At 45.7% G+C, this 20,241-nt stretch overlaps 1 protein-coding gene across 1 annotated transcript in view; it reads left to right on the top strand.

The window, feature by feature from the left end:
- LOC143928180 (very-long-chain enoyl-CoA reductase-like) overlaps positions 1 to 16,274 on the top strand; it is a 161,720-nt gene extending 145,446 nt beyond the window's left edge. Inside the window, 1 exon segment of the mRNA XM_077452888.1 lies at positions 14,539 to 16,274. Within this exon segment, the coding sequence (XP_077309014.1) occupies positions 14,539 to 14,666 (128 nt within the window). The 3' untranslated portion in view covers positions 14,667 to 16,274.
- Positions 16,275 to 20,241: the final 3,967 nt, after the last annotated feature.

Raw genomic sequence — 20,241 nt, 5'->3', positions numbered from 1 at the left:
TGATCCAGAGTCTTTCAAGCATTGGAAGTCATTTGAGGCCATTCCTTATGCTCAGTTTCATTCGAGGCTACTATAAAACGGTATCCTATCGGCTTGGAAAAGTCCAAGCTTTGGAGTCGGACACATTGGGAAATCTAAAGGTTCACCAGAGCCTCAGTTTATGGTTAATAACCAAAAACCTGCAAAGGGGAAAGTCCTTCCTACAGTTACCTGGGAAGTGGTAACAACATGCCAACCATTTTTAGGTTGGGAAGCAATCATGGAAGGGGCAACTCCAGGTCAGCTATGACTTGCCCATTAACATTCTAAAGGTCTGGACAGAGCACTTGGCCCTGACAGCCTGAAGCTTGTTTACGGAATTTTCCTGTCGGGATCCAATCCGAACAGCAATGGCCTATATCACCAAGGGGGCACAAGCTGTGTGGCCCAGAGAGGAGAATCATATCCTATCTTGGGCAGAAAACTATGTACTTTGCCTATAGGCAGTCTTCATTCTAGGAGTAGAAAATTGTCAGGCGGACTACTTGAGTCACCAGCAGTTCTTGGGAGAATGGTTCCTTCACACTGATATCTTCCTACCAATATGTCAAGAACAAAGGATCCACTAGCATGTGGAGCAGATGCCTTGGTGTTCCTGTCATGTCTGTGATTGTTAGATTCTTGCAATGTCTCCTGGGACTTTTAGTTTCAAAACACCAGGAGAGACAAGGTTCCCTACCCCTGTCCTAAAAGGACAGGCAGCATCGACCTCTTTCTAAATGGATTCGACAAGTAATATATATTATAGCTTGGTTTAAAGAGGTAGATTCCACCCTCTCAAATCAAAATGCACTCCTCCGAGGGTGTTGGTGCTTCATGGGCAGTGCATCACCAAGCCTCCATGGCTGAAATCTGCAGAGCCGCAACTTGGTCAGGTGAATGTAAAAAGACGCGAGGATGTCGCCCTTTGGGTGCAGTGTGCTGCAGGTAGCAGCACAAGTCCTCTGATCTCATGTTGCCTTACTTTGGTTGTCTCCCTCCCCTCAGTTGGCACTGCTCTGGGACATCCCACATAGTAATTACTATGGCTCTGTGTCCCATGATGTAAGGTTAAGAAAATAGGATTTTTGTAACATCCTGCCCATAAAATTCTTTTCTTTTGAAGTTCACCTCTTTCTGGTATACATGTGTATTGCTTTACTACAAAAACTGAGGTACTCCCAGTAGTGGGAGGGGTTGTATAGGGAGGCTACTTCCTGTTTAGGGAGTGCCAGTGTCAATCACCTGAAGGTGGCCTATAACCCACATAGTAATTTCTGTTTTACAAGAATTTCCTTTAACCAGTTGCCGACCGCCGCACGCCGATGTACGTCGGTACAATGGCACGGGCAGGCATAAGGACATACATGTACGTCCCTTGCCTCCCGCGGGTCGGGGGCCCGATCGGGCCCCCGCCCGGTGCCTGCGGCGGTCGGTATTCGTACGGGAGCGATCCCGGACGAGGGGACGGCCATTCATTCATGGCCACCCCCTCGCGATCGCTCCCGACGAATAGAAATCCCCGGTGACATCACTTCCTCTCCTGTAATGTAAACACAGGAGAGGAAGTGATGTATTCTCTCCTCCGTGTCGGTATTTTTCGTTCCGACACGGAGGAGAGCGGATCAGTAAGTTGCACCAACACTCACACACACAGTAGAACATGCCAGGCACACTCACACCCCCCCTTTACCCCCCGATCACCCCCCCAATTACCCCTGCTACCCAGTCACAGTGACACCAATGTCTTTTTTTTTATTTTTATTTTTTTTTGCATTGGTGTCATTTGTGACTGTAATAACTGTTAGGGCAGTTAGAGTTAGCCCCCTTTAGTTCTAATGTACCCCCCTAACCCCCCCAATAAAGGTTTAACCCCGTGATCACCCCCCGTCGCCAGTGTCACTAAGGCTGGGTTCACATTGCAGCGGTTTGAGAACGAATGTGATTCGCACCGCACTGCAGTGCAAATCACATCCGATCTCTGTGCGATTCGAGTTCAGCCATTCGCCGCACCCGCCACACCCGCCGCAAATTCGCACGGGACCCTTTTTTTGGCCCGCAGCAGAATCGGATCGCATGGGTGTTCACACCATGCGATCCGAGTTTGCAGATCGCACTGCGATATGCGAACTGATCTGGGGGTGTCAGTAACATTTCACTGACACTCCCAGCAGTTCGCATAGGGCAGTGTGAACTGCCGCCGGGAGGCATGCGATGCGGGAACCCGCCGCGGATTCGCGGCGTTTCCGCATCGCTCCAGTGTGAACCCAGCCTAATAAGCGATCATTTTTCTGATCGCCGTATTAGTGTCACAGGTGACGCTAGTTAGGCAGGTAGGTATTTAGGTTCGCCGCAGCTTTTTATAGCGCCAGGGACCCCCATATACTACCGCATAAAGCCCCCTGATTGCCCCCTAGTTAACCCTTTCACCAGTGATCACCATATAACTGTTACAGGTGACGCTGGTTGGTTAGTTATTTTTTTATAGTTTCAGGGCACCCGCCATTTATTACCTAATAAAGGTTTAACCCCCTGATCACCCGGCGGGTGTCATTTGTGACTAATAACTGTTAGGGCAGTTAGGGTTAGCCCCCTTTAGTTCTAAGGTACCCCCCTAACCCCCCCAATAAAGGTTTAACCCCGTGATCACACCCCGTCGCCAGTGTCACTAATGCTGGGTTCACATTGCAGCGGTTTATGAGAACGGATGTGATTCGCACCGCACTGCAGTGCAAATCACATCCGATCTCTGTGCGATTCGAGTTCAGCCATTCGCCGCACCCGCCGCACCCGCCGCAAATTCGCACGGGACCCTTTTTTTGGCCCGCAGCAGAATCGGATCGCATGGGTGTTCACACCATGCGATCCGAGTTTGCAGATCGCACTGCGATATGCGAACTGATCTGGGGGTGTCAGTAACATTTCACTGACACTCCCAGCAGTTCGCATAGGGCAGTGTGAACTGCCGCCGGGAGGCATGCGATGCGGGAACCCGCCGCGCATTCGTGGCGTTCCCGCATCGCTCCAGTGTGAACCCAGCCTAATAAGCGATCGTTTTTCTGATCGCCGTATTAGTGTCACAGGTGACGCTAGTTAGGCAGGTAGGTATTTAGGTTCGCTGCAGCTTTTTATAGCGCCAGGGACCCCCATATACTACCGCATAAAGCCCCCTAATTGCCCCCTAGTTAACCCTTTCACCAGTGATCACCATATAACTGTTACAGGTGACGCTGGTTGGTTAGTTATTTTTTTATAGTTTCAGGGCACCCGCCATTTATTACCTAGTCTCACTAGTGTACCCCTAAATTTAGGGGTGTCTACTTTCCAAAATGGGGTCATTTGGGGGGGGTTTGTGCCATCTTGGCATTTTATGGCCTTCAAAACTGTAACGCCCTTAGAAAGCCTGAAGGCGGTGCTTGGTTTTCGGGGCCCTGTACGCGGCTAGGCTCCCAAAAAGTCCCACATATGTGGTATCCCCATACTCAGGAGAAGCAGCAGAATTTATTTTGGGGTGTCATTTCACATATGCCCATGGCATGCGTGAGCAATATATCATTTAGTGACAACTTTGTGAAAAAAAAAAAAAAAAAAAAAAGTTTGTAATTTTCCCGCAACTTGTGGCAAAATATAAAATATTCCATGGACTCAACATGCCTCTCAGCAAATAGCTTGGGGTGTCTACTTTCTAAAATGGGGTCATTTGTGGGGGTTTTGTGCCATCTTGGCATTTTATGGCCTTCAAAACTGTAATAGGTAGTGAGGAGTGAAATCAAAAAATTACGCCCTTAGAAAGCCTGAAGGCGGTGCTTGGTTTTCGGGGCCCCGTACGCGGCTAGGCTCCCAAAAAGTCCCACATATGTGGTATCCCCGTACTCAGGAGAAGCAGCAGAATTTATTTTGGGGTGTCATTTCACATATGCCCATGGCATGCATGAGCAATATATCATTTAGTGACAACTTTGTTAAAAAAAAAAAAAAAAAAAAAAAAGTTTGTAATTTTCCCGCAACTTGTGGCAAAATATAAAATATTCCATGAACTCAACATGCCTCTCAGCAAATAGCTTGGGGTGTCTACTTTCTAAAATGGGGTCATTTGTGGGGGTTTTGTGCCATCTTGGCATTTTATGGCCTTCAAAACTGTAATAGGTAGTGAGAAGTGAACTCAAAAATTTACGCCCTTAGAAAGCCTGAAGGCGGTGCTTGGTTTTCGGGGCCCCGTACGCGGCTAGGCTCCCAAAAAGTCCCACATATGTGGTATCCCCATACTCAGGAGAAGCAGCAGAATTTATTTTGGGGTGTCATTTCACATACGCCCATAGCATGTGTGAGCAATATATCATTTAGTGACAACTTTGTGTAAAAAAAAAATAAATTTTTTTTTTTTGTCATTATTCAATCGCTTGAGGCAAAAAAATAAAATATTCAATGGGCTCAACATGCCTCTTATCAATTTCCTTAGGGGGTCTACTTTCCAAAATGGGGTCATTTGGGGGGGTTTTGTACTGCCCTGCCATTTTAGCACCTCAAGAAATGAGATAGGCAGTCGTAAACTAAAAGCTGCGTAAATTCCAGAAAACGTACCTTAGTTTGTAGATGTGACAACTTTTGCGCAAACCAATAAATATACAATTATTGACTTTTTTTTTACCAAAGACATGTGGCTGAATACATTTTGGCCTAAATGTATGACTAAAATTGAGTTTATTGGATTTTTCTAATAACAAAAAGTAGAAAATATCATTTTTTTTCAAAATTTGCGGTCTTTTTACGTTTATATCGCAAAAAATAAAAATCGCAGAGGCAATCAAATACCATCAAAAGAAAGCTCTATTTGTGGGAAGAAAAGGACGCAAATTTTGTTTGGGTACAACATTGCATGACCGCGCAATTACCAGTTAAAGCAGCGCAGTGCCAAAGTGTAAAAAGACCTCTGGTCATTTACCAGCAAAATGGTCCGGTCTGAAAGTGGTTAAAGAAAAGGATTTTACAGGTAAGCTGTTATAAAAATCCTAGTTTTTTTTTCTCCCACCCATAAAAGTGTGCAGGCACAGCAATGAGTACCCAACTGGATTGCATTGACGAGACTGGAATTTTTATTACAAAGGTGTGTGACAGTAGCGTGATGTGTAGGATGCGCTTTTTTGAAAGGTCTCCTGCATCATATATTGGCCTTTTGGCTATATAGAAATCAGGCCCTTAATAAAAATTATAAGATTAACACAGACCAAACTAAAGTTGTATTAAAAAAAAACACATCTAGAATCTTGTGTGAATGGAAACTTATTGCTTAATCGTACAGGACACAGACTTCAATTAATCAAGACCATGGGTTATATGCTGCTACCTTCAGGTGTGGATAGGTCTCTAGCTTATAAATAAAAGCTACAATTGGATCTTACATGGAGAAGTCCTTTCTCCACCCAGCTCCATGTACAGCCACTATGACAATTGTTATGGATCGAACCATACCCGAACGTCACCACATGGAAGAGGAGCCAGCCACACTGAAACATTACCTTCTGCACTAAATTCAGTTTTTCTTATATTCACTGACCTGCACAGCTCCTCTTAGCCATTGGGTTGTATACCTCACCTCTAGGAGAAATACTAGGCAAAGTTGTAATACAATACTCAGAACTTTCAGTTCCGCCCATGGGGGCGGTCCCTTGGGTATCAACCCTCCTGCCTGCTAGCAGACCTCAGTTTTATTTTGCCTAGTGAAGGAGAGACCTAGGAACCCTGCGGGCCCATAAGTCCATGTCCCTTTTTTTTTTTTATGCAGAAGCTTTGCTTTTTGCGCAAGATGAGTGATCCTCTATCAACAGCCGGCTGGGTGACAGGCTGGTTCTTTATATCCTTGTAGTCTCCAGCCATCGAGCATGTGCATGGCGCATCTACAGCTCAGCAGGCCACGACAAAACCTCAGCCCCAGAGGTGGTTGGTGAGCTTTTATGCTCCGGGGCATACATATGACCGGGCTACTGTTGTCTGCGTCACAGTATGCAGGGCCAGCAGTCATTCCATGGCAGATCTACTCTGATCAGTACAGGGTAGTCTCCCAGCACTTCAGGACTGGTAAGTACAGCTCATCCTGCCTCGGTGGGGCTGAGCATTCCTTAGGTCGATTTGGGGGTCCCCTCACCACCTTCTCTTCTCTCCCCTGTCCCTATCTTCCCTCTCTCCCCCTCCGGGGGTGATGCTGCATGTGACTGCTGAGCGGTGTGTGTGTACCCATACAGGGGATCTCTGAGGGCTCTCACCTGGATGGGTCCTGGCTGGATAGCGGTGGTCCTGGGTCCTGTTTTCTGTTATCTGGAGTGCCTGTGAGGGTCTGCTGTGGTCTGGGACAGCGCTGTTATTTTTCACCTCATGGCATGGCCGGTGGCCATTTTAGGTGTGGGCAGGGCAGCATGGCTTGCTGGGCTTCAGCGGCCATTTTTTAAGTGACTTCCTATTCAGGACACTGGTGGCCATTTTCTGGAAGCCTGAACACTTTCAGTGTACTCTAGCAGCAGCATAGCTCATGTGTTCACAGCCATTTTCCCTGTGTTTCCTGTCTGTGTACTGGACGCTGGGCGGCCATTTTATTGAAGCCTTTCCATTCATTTCCAGATCGTTTACCGATCATTCCAGCGGCTGCCACCAACAGTTTTGGTTTCCTCTGCACTTGGGAGCACTCGGACTACAGACCCCACTTGTGGACAGCGCAGAACTCCTCAGGGTGGTGAGTCCGTCAGGAATGAGCCCCTCAGGACAGTGACAGTCCCACCCTCCCTGCTGCCGCTGACCAAGTCCTCTTCGGGTGGCAGACAGGGTCAGCATGGCTTCAGAAACTAGTGTTTCTTTACCCAAAATCCAGGCAATTGCAACCGGGTCATCTGCAGACTGCGCAGTGCCCATGGACACCCTGATGGCGGTCCTCAATTCATTCGTTGCTAAGATGGAGGCGGTGTGTGGGAAGACTGGTGCAATAAGACGGCCCCTGCCCCCTGTCCTCTGGGGAGAGCTCTGACAGACTCTGGTCCTGCTGAGGTTGGTGACCCCTGCTCTATCTTGTCAGTTGACGCTGACCAGGACCATTTGGACAGTGAGGATGAGTCCCTGTCCGGGCACGAAAAAGCACTTGTTGGAGCACTTATCACAGCTGTGCGTGATACCCTGAAAAATCAGGAGCCAGCAGGTCCCCCTGCTGATGTAACTGTCCCTTTTTGGGTCCCACAAGCCAGCGCATTCACCTAAGGTGTTCCCGTATCTGACTTATTTTGACAAGTTCATTTACAGGGAATGGGGTCGCACGTAACTGACCTTTTCAGTCCCCAAACACATGGCGGTGCATAACCCCTTTGAGGGAAGCCTTCTCAAGAAGTGGTTGGCTCCTCCAGTGGTGGACCCCCGGTATCCAGGTTAAATAGGTAACCATAATCCCACTAGGGGGGACTCCTGCATTAAGGATCCCACGGACAGGAAGGCCAAGGCAGTGGCTTGTTCCTTGTTTACAGTTGTGGGGTCCGCTATGCGACCAGTACTGGCATCCGCACTTGTATCAGACACTGACCGAGTGGGCAAACCTTTTGCACCGCAAATTGGGAGAGCAGCAGGCTTCTCCTGTCTGTGTGGAACTAGCAGACCAACTAGTGCAAGGCCGAAGTAAGTTTGTGACGCAACCCTGGATACCCTCCCTCTGTATCTAAGGCTTCAGTGTCAGCTGTGGTGCCTGATTTGACTAGAATGCTGGTCTGCTGACCAGGCATCCAATAAAGCCCTGACTGATCTTCCCTTCCTTGGCGACCGGCTCTTTGGATGGCATTAGTAAACATGCCACCGGTGGTAAGAGTGCATTACCCCCACAGGAGCCACACCGTAGGCAAGGGCCCTCTTTTTCTGTTCACTAACTGCTTTTCCGTCCGCCTGGAGCTTCGGTATAACGTCCCCAGTCTGACAGGATGACCATGGACGGCCAAAAAACGGCCCTGGAACTGCAAGCATAACAAGCCTGCAAGTATGTGCTACCGCATGAAGGTTTGCCCCCACCTATGTCTTGGGTGGGGGGTCGCCTTTGGGAGTTTGCAGCCCGGTGGTCCCCTCGGTTTCGGCCCAATGGACCTGCGATCTGATTGCCTCAGGCTACAAGACAGAGTTGCTCTCTTGGTCACCAAACAGATTCTTCCCTTCCAGCATGCCTGTATCCACGGCTCGCATGGAGGCCCCATTTCCAAGGGTTCTACTCAAATATGTTTGTAGTTTCCAAGAAGGAAGGGGTACGTCCAATCTTGGACCCAAAGGCCCTCTATCACTTTAAGGTGCAGAGGTTCAGAATGGAATCAGTTGCCCAGTAGTTGCTGCACTCCAAGGGTACTCCCTGGCGACCTTGGACATCCAGGATGCGTACCTGCACATACCCATATGCCTGTGGCAGCAGAAGTTTCTGCGATTTGCAGTCGGAATCCCACTACCAGTTTGTGCTTCTTCCTTTTTGGTCTGACATAAGTCTTAGTTGGGCAATAGCAAAAAGACTCTGGATAGTTGCATACCAGAAAGGCTTAAAATCCTGTGTTTTTATTGAAAATCGGGGGTCACATCAAATAGTCCACAGCAAAGAAAAGGGTACAAAAATGTTAAGCCCCTGAGTCTTAACCAAGATTTTGGCTCCGGTTTTGATGTTGCTACGGCAACGTGGGATATCTAGACCATCTCCTCCTGAGAGCATCTTCTGCCTTAGAATTGGATTAGGATGTAGCGATCACCATGCAGACTCTGCAAGAATTTGGGTGGCTGTTGAACCTAAAGAACTCGTGATTGACTGACTCAGCATTTGGAGTTCCTAGGCTTGCTGCTAGACTCCATGGAAGCGTGAGTTTTCCTCCCTTCAGACAAGCAGCAGACTCAGATGCGTGGTAAGACTGCTGATGAACCGCAGGTGGTCGTCGCTTCGCTTTTGCATGCGAGTCCTGGGTCTCATGGTGGCCCCCTTTGAGGCTTTACCATTTGCCCAGTTTTACACCAGAGTCCAGCAGAAGGAGATCTTGTGAAAATGGGACAAATCTCAGTTGTCCCTGGATCGTCAGATTCGGGTGAGCCAATCAGCCAGAATAACTGATCTGGTGGCTGAGGTCCCCTGTGATTCAGGCCGATAAATCATTCCTACCTCTAAAGTGGACAGTGATCACAACAGACGCTAGTCTTTTCGGCTGGGGTTATAGTAATGGGGGTTCTGTCGGCTCAGGGCCTCTGGTCGAAGAAAGAATCGGAGTTGCCGATCAGTCTGCTCAAACTGAGAGCTATCAGGCAGTGCCTCTCCACATGGCCAATGAGACTGCAAGGATGTCCGATCAGGATCCAGTCAGACAATGCCACTGCAGTGGCATAAGTCAATCAACAAGGGGGGACAAGAAGCTCAGCCACAGCACAGGAGGTCGCTCATATACTTCGGTGGGCAGAGCGACATGTACCGGTTTTGTTGGCCATTTACATTCCCGGAGTGGAGAACTGGCAGGCAGACTATCTGAGTCGCCAGATGCTGGACCCAGGAGAATGGGCGTTGCATCCGGAGGTTTTCAGGTTACTGTGCCTGAGGTGGGGCATACCAGACATGGATCTTCTGGCCTCCCATCTCAGGGGGTGCCAAGATTCGTGCCCAGGACAGAGATCCGTGGGCGGTTGTGTCAGACGCACTGGTGGCTCTGTGGGATCAGTAACAGCTGATATATGCCTTCCACTGAAGCTGTTACCGCATCTGATTCGCAGAGTGGAAGCCGAGGGGATCCCAGTAATACCGGTGACCCCAGATTGGCCTTAGCGTCCCTGATACGCAGACCTGGTGCATCTGGTGGCAGACGCTCCCTGGCGACTGCCATTACGAGAGGACCTTCTGTCTCAAGGTCTGATTCTCCATCCTGCTTTACCATCGCAGGCTTTAATGGCATGGCTATTGAGAGCCAGAGTCTGTTGGACTTGGTGGTCCCAACTATGTTGAGAGCACGGAAATCTTCTAGGAAGATATATCATCGTACCTGGATGGCCTACATCTCTATATGTGAGGAGAAAGGTTGGCATCCGCGCTCTTCTTTTTTTTTTTTTTTTTTTTTTTTTTTTTTATATATCCAGGATCCTGCTGTTTCTTCAGCAAGCAGTAGACCAGAAGTTGGCGTTTGAAGAGGGATTCCACCTAAAAAAAATAAATAAAAAAAAATAAAAAAATAAAAAAAAATATTAAAAGCCAGCAGCTATAAATACTACAGCTGCTGACTTTTAATAAATGGACACTCACCTGTCCCGGGTTCCAGCGATGCCGAGGCCAATCGATCGCTCGGCTCTCTGCTGCTGCCGTCACTATTCTAGGTGAGGGAATCAGGAAGTGAAGCAAATCGGCTTCATTTCCCGATTCCCTACTGCGCATGCGCAGTAGGAATTCTCCGCACTGTCACTGGGACCCGTGTGTGTCCCAGCAGACAGCGCGGCAGGGCAGGAAATGACAGACTCCCACGGGAGTCTATGCCCGGAAGTGGGTGTAAATACCTGTCTTTGACAGGTATCTCCACCCCCCTGTAAGGTGCCAATTGTGACACCGGAGGGGGGGAGGGTTCTGATCAGTGGAAGTTCCACTTTAGGGTGGAACCCCGCTTTAAGCACTATTAAAGGGCAAGTTTCAACTTTGACTTTTTTTTTTTTTTTCAGCGACCCCTGGCATCTCACTCATTAGTGAGTACCTTTTGTGCAGGGGGTCCGTCATGTAGTCCCTCTGGTGTTATCGGCGCTTCAAAAACCACCGCTTAGAAATATCAGGGTGTTTCCCCTGTTGACTCTTTCTCAGAAAGTGGTCTTTCTAGTGGCCATCACTTCAGCCAGGAGGGTCTCAGAACTGGTGGCCTTGTTTTGCAAGTCGCCTTATCCGGTTATCCATAGGATAAGGTGGTGTTGCGTTCGCAACCGTCCTTTCTACTGAAGGTGGTCGTGGCTTTTCATACTAATGAGGACATTGTGTTACCATCTCTCTCCTAGGCCAAAACACCCTAAGGAGGTGGCCCTTCATGCTCGGGGCGTGGTTCGGGCTCTGTAAGTGTATTTGTCTTCCACTGCTCCCTTTCGGAAGTCAGTCGCTGTTTGTCTCGGTAGCTGATCCCAAGAAAGGCATGGTGGTCTCATCAGCCATAATTTCCAGGTGGATCAGACAGATTGTAATACAAGCCTACGCCTTAAAGGGGCAGGTGCCCCTCTTTCCGGTTATGGCCCATTCCACAAGGGCAATTGGAATGTCTTGGGCCTTCCGACACCAAGGGTCTGTCGCTCAGGTGTGTAGGGCAGCGACCTGGTCATCTGTCCAGACGTTTACCAAGTTCTACAAGGTAGACGTCAGTGTATCAGCTGATGCCTGTTTTTGGCCACAAAGTTTTTTTTGCAGACGGCTGTGTAGTTGCAATTGAATATGCAATATTTTACCTTATTTTTTTTTTCCTGTTTTTTCTATAAAAACACAGTATCTTTAAGTTAATGCACTATTGCATTGCATTCTGCAGTTTTTTGTGCGGTTGTGGATAGTCACTCTTGTTGAGGGTACCCTGATTTTGTGGTGGATTTCTCCACGCATTGTTCTTCTTCTTCTTTTTTTTTATTTTTTTAATTTTTTTTTTTTTTTTTTGGTAAAGTTTCACTGGCTAAGAGGAGTGTCGTTCAGTGAATATAAGAGAAAATAGGAATTTTTCTTGTACTCACCGTAAAATCCTTTTCTCTGTAATTCACGACTGACACAGCACCCGCCCCTCCCTTTTTCTTTACGTTATACTGCTTGTTGACGTACTGAGGTCTGCTAGCAGGCAGGAGGGTTGATACCTAAGGGACCGTCCCCATGGGTGGAACTGAAAGTTCTGAGTATTGTATTACAACTTTGCCTAGTATTTCTCCTAGAGGTGAGGTATACAACCCAATGGCTAAGAGAGGAGCTGTGCCAGTCAGTGAATTAAAGAGAAAAGGATTTTACGGTGAGTACAAAATCCTATTTTTTTTTTTTTTTTTTTGTGCTTAAACTTTGTCTAGAACTGCAAAGCTGCAGAGTGCTGTACAGGGGCAGTGGCAATCTGATTTGTCCCCACCAGGAGGGTTCTTCCCTTTGAAGGAGCCAATACCCTAGTATGTTGAGTCCACTTCTCCTATGGGTGTCCCACAATCTTCTCACATTATGCCCCCCAAACTGTCAGTCCCTGGACACTGGACCCCTGCCTTGTGCACAGAGTGAGATTCTGGAGTTTGGCCAAAATAAGTGTCACAAGGTGGCTGTGGAACCTTTAAATTGTCCCAACCAAACTAGAACATGTGCCACTTTTCTCATGGGCAAGCTTTGAGAGCATCCCCTGTGTAACATTCAGGCACAAAATGTTTTCCATGTGCATAGTGTTGCCTACTGTAGGAGGTTCCTTAGAGCACTTTGTTCTACAATGGACAAGTAGACTACAGCTTCAGTAGCTACAATGCACCAATAGGGGCAAGTACCCCTCAGGGGATCCTCACACTCTATTGATGGATTTCATGCACAAAGGAAATGAATGAGGGAACAGGCCAACACAGGTCCATAGAGAGGTTATTCAGGGTTCCTCTGAAAACTTGCTTGTACTTTAACCCATCATCCTCCACACCTAGGAGAGTCTCCCTTTTATTGCCTCGTTTACTTATTTATTTTAACTAGAGAGGATTTTTTCAGCTTCTAAGGTAGCCTGGAAAATCTGTTAATGAGGACCACAGAATTCAAGGCATAAGTGCCTGCAGTCAGCTACTGAAATGGACTCAGATGCTGTTCCCAATGAAGATGGTTAAGTAGTGGGGATGAAGTGGAAGGTGAAACCTCCCTCCATTTGACAGGACAATGGACAGTTGCCCTCACTCTCCTTGGATGAAACCATTACATTTCTGGTGGGAAGCTGGACTTGTCCCCACCTACTGGATCTAAGGTCACCTGTGTGGGATTCCTATTCAAAACTAAGAGACCAAGTCTATTCCATGTCATATTCTAGTACAGGATGCTCTGTATGAGGACTGGCCAAAACCAGACAAGTGTACTGCTCCTGAGAGGTTTGAACAGGAGTACCCAAGGCAGGAGGCCTACTGCAGAAATGGAAAGTGCCAGTGATCTGGCAATTTACTGCCTCCAAAAAAAAAGAAAACGCAAACTGGCTCCAGTTAGCTATTTAGTCATCAAAGACTGCATGAACTTCTTTATTTTTTATTTTTTTTGCACTTGGCCATAGACCACACCAATGGTTGCATAGTTGTCTACCAAGCCATGGCAGTCTGAGTTAAGCACATGACACAGAACTCTATATTTTGTCTTGATGGATCCCTCAGTACTCCAAAAATTGCTAAACTTTCTATCCAGCACACGTTTACGTAGAGAAGCTCCAGACTCTACTTGTAAAAACTCCCACCTGGCTCTTATGTCGGTTCAGATGCACAGTGCAGAAACAGTCTGTAGGCATTAAACAGGAGCCTTTCTGGACATTTCTTACAAAGTCATTCCTCGTCACACCTTTGTCAAAGCCAGTTTTTGGAAGGGTTCTTTTTGTCCCTCACAGAACTCTGCTTCTAAAGCCCTAGTCCTCTGGGTTTCATGCAAGCCCTGGATGTCTAAACCAATCCAATCTCATGCCAAGTCCCTTCCTCAAAGGACACTGCTACTTCTACAAGGTCTTTTTGCCCACATGGTCCAAGGACATTGTGCAACTTTCGCTCTGGGACATGGTGTCCCTGGCATACAGGCTGGAACTTTTCTCCCTGACTCCTGCTGTATGTCCTCAAACCTTCCCACACTGAGATTGTGGACACTCCAGACTTGTTCAGCACTTTTACTCTTCGGAAGCGTTTCTCTGTTCCTCTGAAATACATTTCAGGCCTTTAATATAACCTGTTTCCATTTCTTAAGCCTGATGTAGGTGTTTGCCCCATCCTAGATTTGAACGTTCTCAGCGCTGCCTTGGGAGTTCAGAGGTTCAGCCTCGTCTGTTGCGTTGTCGCAGCCACACAACTTTTGTTTTTATGTCAGTGACCGTGAAAAGGTTTAGTTAGGAATGGGAATTCTCTTCGGCCTGTTGGGATTATTTGATGTATGCCCATCTCTCAGTTGCACTGTTTGGCAATGTCCCATGGTGTTAAAGACATAAAAAGCACAGGCTTTCATTATTAAAGACCTAAATTAACTTTTTACAGGTAAGTAAAAAAAAAAAAAAAAAAAATCCTTAAGTTCCTTTAAGAGAAGTCCATTTACAATTAAAACACTTTTTGCCATCTGTGGCCCACTTTTGGGCATTTCCCTCAACTTTCTTTACTGTTCTAACACCTGTCCAATAGAGTAATGATAGGTTTTACAAATGTTGAAAATTGACAAATCGGACATTGTCCAAAGCTGAACTTGTTGTTGTATGGGTGTATAAGGCAATTTTTAGCACTTGAACTAATGGACCTTTAGTTTTTATACTTGTTCTCTTGTGATATGAGTTGGGGTCCACAAATGTATTAATTTTCTTTTTCTCTCAACAGTTGGAATATTTACACTGATCAGTTTTTTTCAACTGACAATTTGGGCAAAGGACAAACATCACAGATACATCAAGGAGTTCAAAGATTATCCAAGACTACGGACTGCAATCATCCCCTTTCTGCTGTGAAGATGAATTTACAAAAAGGATATTTATACATTTCTTTTAATATTTGATACAGAGCTATATCTAAAAACTAAAGACTCATTCATAGCAAAATGTCACCTTTTTAAGACATATTTTCTACAGTCCTTTCTGCATATTTAACAAAGGGTACCTTTTTACACACTTGATTCTTCAAGGGGTCTTTCACTTTTTTGCTAGCGTGGAACCCTCCTTTCCAATTGCTTATATAATAAATGGATCCCACCTCTGTACACTATCAGCAGATACAGGTTTGGCTGTGGATTATGTTGTTTTAGACGATCAGCCAGCCTGCTATAGCCCATAAGTTGTGTTAGTGCTATAATTTCTTTTAATTAATGATATGTAGTATTTGATGGCTGCCCAACCCATTTAGGACATAAGATCACAAAATGTATATTGGGGTTAATTTACTAAGGGCATGGACTGTCGCATTCAAGTGCAGTTGCACTCTACAAGGGAAATTTCCCCAGGGTTTAATGAATGCAGTGACACTCCGGATATTTGCAAAGACTGTCTTTTTCAATCATGTGCAGGGAAAATACAAAGTGAATTTCACCACCTTAACTAATCTCTGAAAGAAGTTTTACTCTGCAAGAGAATTCACCCAATGTGAACAGTCGTTTGCCTTTCGTAAAGCAACCCCATTGCGTTTGAGCTCATCTTGGCTACTATAACTTGTCATTTTGTAACTCCTTGCAGGTTTCCTGATAACTTTATAAAGCCTGTATGGCTATGTTCAATACCCGCCAAACTGAATTATATAAAATGCATTTGTGATCAGGGACAGAATCGAGAGAATGCTCAAAACACCATGTGCTAAACTGTATCTGCTTGGAGCAAAGTCTTATCACTTTGTATAATGGTGCCCACTAGAGTTCTATGTATTGGGTTGATAATTGAAGGGAGATGCAAACTTGGTGGTTACAGAAGAACATATACACTTTTGTCCCTGGATGTACCATTATCATGGAGTAGATATTTTAGGTTAAGTTGGATTTGTTTTTGCACTCGTTGCCTTGAACTGACATATACACACTACAAGCTTGAGGACTAAGAATTTGTTGGAAAGCAAACAGGGGCATCTACAAATGCACTCAATTTTTTAGTATATGCAGTCTAAGCAGACTAAGTTTGCTTTTTTTTGTGTGTGAGGATTTTTTTTTCTTATGTTTGATGGCAATAGGTTAATGGATTCAAAATGACTTGGAGAATCTGCTCTTAAATGATATGTAGAGCTAGGTGACCATCCTCTTGAGCCCGCTGCTAAAGCATAAAGGTTCTGGTTGGCATTTGCCTTGAAAGCAATGTCTCTAGGCCCCTGTTGGGTCATAAATATTACAAGCCATGATCCTTTTTGTTGTGTGGGTTTTTTTTATTTTTTTAGAATTTTTGTTCCCCTGGTTGAATATTTACAAATCTAACTTGTTTTGGGTAAAAATTGGGTAGATTTTGCCCTTTATTGACCTTTTGTATATTGCATACCATGTAATTCATGTTTACTCATACTTTTCCTGAAAGCGTCTAATAAAGCCATTCTGTTTTTGTTTGAAAAATCATTATTCATTACAAAAATAAACTGTATTCCTTTTATTACTGCAGTCACACATAACAATTATAAATTGTTTTATGTTTTCCAAGAAAATAGCCAAATGGACTTGTGCATAAAGTGCAGCAGAGTCCCTTTATAGACTAACAGAATGGTGATTTTGTACAAAACTATTTTTTTTATATCCTATATCTCGTGTTGAATCAAGTGAAAAGAGCAGTGCGGTGCTTGAAGAATCACACTGAGGTGCCTAGCACACAAACACCATAAATAGGTGCAAAAAGCTTTTGCACAGGATATTTCCTTATGAATAATTTAAAGCTTAAAGGCTGTTCCCTGCTTTAAAATATCTGCACCTAAGAACAAGATCCATGCCAATGATTTATCAAAAGAAAATATACCCAGGTATTTTCTACCTAGAACAGGCAACCAGTGAAATGCGTATATAGGATTGGTCTAACCAGTGAAAACATTTGGATTTGTCCATCCAGCCTTACATAGGTCTCCAGGCTGATGGTTATTCAGAACGTATTTTTGCAGGTGGCGCAAAGTGAGGAAGTGACTTATTGCTGTGGCTCTGCTCTGTCCAATCCGATGCTTGCAATTGTGTTGAGTAAGCTGTTCTACTGATGCAGGAAGGTTGTGGGTCTAGCTAGGTTGTCTGGCAGGGCTGCCTGGAGTCCTGGACCAAAAAACTGGCTGATCAGAATTTTAAATCTTTGGCAGGTAAAACACTCCCATGAATTTATTTCAACTGTGTTTAACTGCTTGTCTGGCCTTCATCCTAGCTGCTTGATGACTAAGCTGAAGAAACTTTGCGTAGTGTGTGGTGTTTTTTTTTTTTTTTTTTTTCCCCTATAAAACCTATTCTTGGACTACATATCATTTTTGTTCTGAAATTTTGAGCAGAATACTTTTGAAGATTAATGAATTAATGACTTGGATAACAGAATAAATGGACTAACTTTGAATGTTTGTATGCAATTTTTTTCTACAGCTTACAAAAGCCATAATATAAAATAGTACTGTTCTGTTCATGAAACAATAAACTTATTTTCATACATTAAAGTGTCTTATTTGTAGGAAAAACAAAAAACTTCTTGATGGGTTTTATTTATTTTAGATTTACCACTCCTAAAGCTCTCTAGCTCAGTTTTGGTGCCCCTGCTCAGGGCTGGCTAAATTTAGTGTAATGCTGAGCGGTATGTAACACAGGGTTTATGAACCTTTTTTTACCTATGAGGAACCCTTGAGATTCTTGTTGGGGGTTCTCCAAGAGCTTAAAATTTTCCCAACAGCTCCTGAAACATTGGTGTGATCAGTAAGCTGTTTATTTTTAAAAAGAATAAATCTTTAAAACTTGCCTAATCAATTTGAAGCTTGTGTTGTGGGGTTGTGTTTTATTTTTTTTATTTTTTTATTCTGTACATATGCTCAGTTGTGGGTTGAATTTGAGATTAGCAGTGTACTGGGCATCAGCACTTCAAATTAATGCATCCTGTTGACCACTATACTTTGCACGAGGATGAAACTAAATGAAAAAGTGTGTCCTGCTGCCCGCCTTCAGAGCGGGGCAAGGATGCTGCTTTGCACCCTATTCGCACACATGGTTTCCTGCTAGCCCTCTACTCTTCTCCATCCCATGTGATGCCACCTACAAGCGGCTGGGATGGACAGGAGTGGCAGATGGTGACCAACAAAAACTTGTTGCCTCCCTGCATGCGAGAGAAACAAAATTGACTGTTCAATGCGGATGAAATTTACCCATCGGCTGCCTGCAATTGACTGTTTCAGATTGTTTCAGGACCCTGGTTGAGAAACCCTGCTGTAACGGCCCAGCATACAGAGTGCAGTGCAGTATTCAGGAGTGCAGTCCAGCAGGCATTAAAATTGACTTACTCCAGACTGTGCTGCTAGTCATCCCTTTTATGTACAAGGTATTAAAGTAATCCTGTGCTAATCCACCAAAAAATGGGATTAAAAATAGGTGACCAACACCGCTAACAAATCTCAGTGTAAAGCAAGTCTAAATATGTTTATAATTAACAAATCCCAAAACAATGTGAGAGCAGCTACGCAATGAAGTCTGAATAAGGGACTCAATTGGTTAGTGAACAGGTGCGCTTCTCTTAGTAACCAATATTCACAGTTAAGTGTCTGAATTTGTTTTTAAGTCCATCAAAATTAAACTTAAGATGTCAAACTCCAAAAAAAATGTCCATATATAAAAAAAAAAAAAAAAAAAAATCTCCCGGGAAAAACTACCAAACGTTGCATGGCAGGATGCTCACCCAAAACCTTTCCCACGGTAAATCACACCTCTTAAGATTGTGGTTCTCACCTTTATAGAGCTCAAAATCACTGTTCTCTACACACTTGTGGTGTTCAGTATTGTTAAGTGAACACTTTTCTCTCTCATTCATTGATGGACACAGCTCCTTTGTCTTGACCTTAAGGTTATATCGCCACCTTCAGGAGAGGACTAGGCAGAACATGTAAAACATGTAAAAAATGGCAAAACTGCATGGCACCGCCCAGGGGGTGGTCCCACTGGCTATAACCCCTCACTCTGCTTCCTCCAGCTCAGTTTTTTTTTTCTGCCTAGTGTAGAAGGACCTGGCTCCCTAAAGGGGCCATTGGTCCTGGGAATTTGTAATTTTTTTTTCTGTAATTTTGATCCTGTGATCTACAATAAACAGCCGTGCTGGGTGATGGGCTGGATAATATAGATCCTTGTCTCCTCAGCCCATTGAGCGTGAGAAGACCCTAGCTACACGATGGGTCAGCCACGTCATGCCCCGTCTGATCCAGGGGGTGACCAGTGAGCTATATGCTCCGGGGCACACATGACTGGGCTACTGCTGTCCATGTCGCAGTGTGCCATGGCTGACAGCCATCCCATAATGCTTGGGTGATGGGTCTGTCTGTGGAATTCGTCCAACAGTCCCGACAGGAGGTGTAAAGTACGGCTCCACCTGCCTCAGCAGGATGGAGCAGCTGGGCATTCCCTGGGAGGTCGACTAGGGGGTCTGACTCTCCCTTCTCTCCCTGCCCCTCATTCCCTCCCTCCTCCCCATGCTGGGGCTGCTATGTGACTGGGCATGAGGTGCGGTACTTGGCAGGGGGCTCTGGGCCTTGGTGGGGGGGAACTATGCTGGCTTTTAGGGTCCACTCCTCCTCCTTTCCCTGTGTCTTTTTTTTTTTTTTTTTTTTTTTAAATCTGGCCAGTGAGGTGTTCAGGCTGTTTGCAATGAGGGGAGGCCACTGCACGGTCTACGACCATTTTCCTGTAGCCTTAGTCGGTGTATCTGCCATTTTCTAGAAGGTTCAGCAGCCATTTTCTCTGAGGATTTGTTTGCTAGAACGGCCGGTGGCCATTTTCTTGTAGCCTCAGTACAGTTTACCACTAGTGCTGGTGCTTCCAGAACAGAGCAGTTTTCACTCAGAACATCTCGTGACTGACGCAGAGCAGATGGCGGCAGCACAGTGCAGTACTCGGTCAGGGTGGTGAGTCCTGCAGGGGGGCCCCTCAGTCTGCAAACAGCTAGGAGGGTGGGATTTTGTGTACCTCGCGTCCCTGAGTGTGACAGGCGAGTGAAGATCAGCATGGCATCAGGGGCTGGCACTTCTTCCCCAGACATCCTTGCTATTGCAATCAGCTCACCTGCACAAAATGCGGTGCCTATGTACGCTTTCCTGGAGTCCTTTGTTGCCAGGATGTAGGCAGCGTGGGGGCACAAGGGGGGTAAGAAAAAAAGCTCTGATTCAGTCAGGCTTGCTGTGACAGGCGGCCCCTGTTCTGACGTGTCGGAGGCTGCGGATCAGGACCGTTCGGATGACTCGGTGTCCGGGTCAGCGCAGGAAAAATCTCTAGTAGGTGCACTTGTCACGGTCGGTGCAGGATACCCTGAAGATACAGAATACAGCAGGGGCATCTGCAGAGGCGGCGGTCCCTTTTTGGTCCCGCAAACTGGCCCACGCGCCTAAGGTGTTTCTGTATTTGACTTGTCA

Source organism: Lithobates pipiens, unplaced genomic scaffold (assembly GCF_037356315.1).
Source record: "Lithobates pipiens isolate NorthernLeopardFrog02 unplaced genomic scaffold, aLitPip1_a1.2 Scaffold_23, whole genome shotgun sequence".
NCBI classification, from domain to species: domain Eukaryota; kingdom Metazoa; phylum Chordata; class Amphibia; order Anura; family Ranidae; genus Lithobates; species Lithobates pipiens.
The sequence above is the reverse complement of the archived record's forward strand: the minus strand, read 5'-3'. Positions and strand labels throughout refer to the sequence as shown.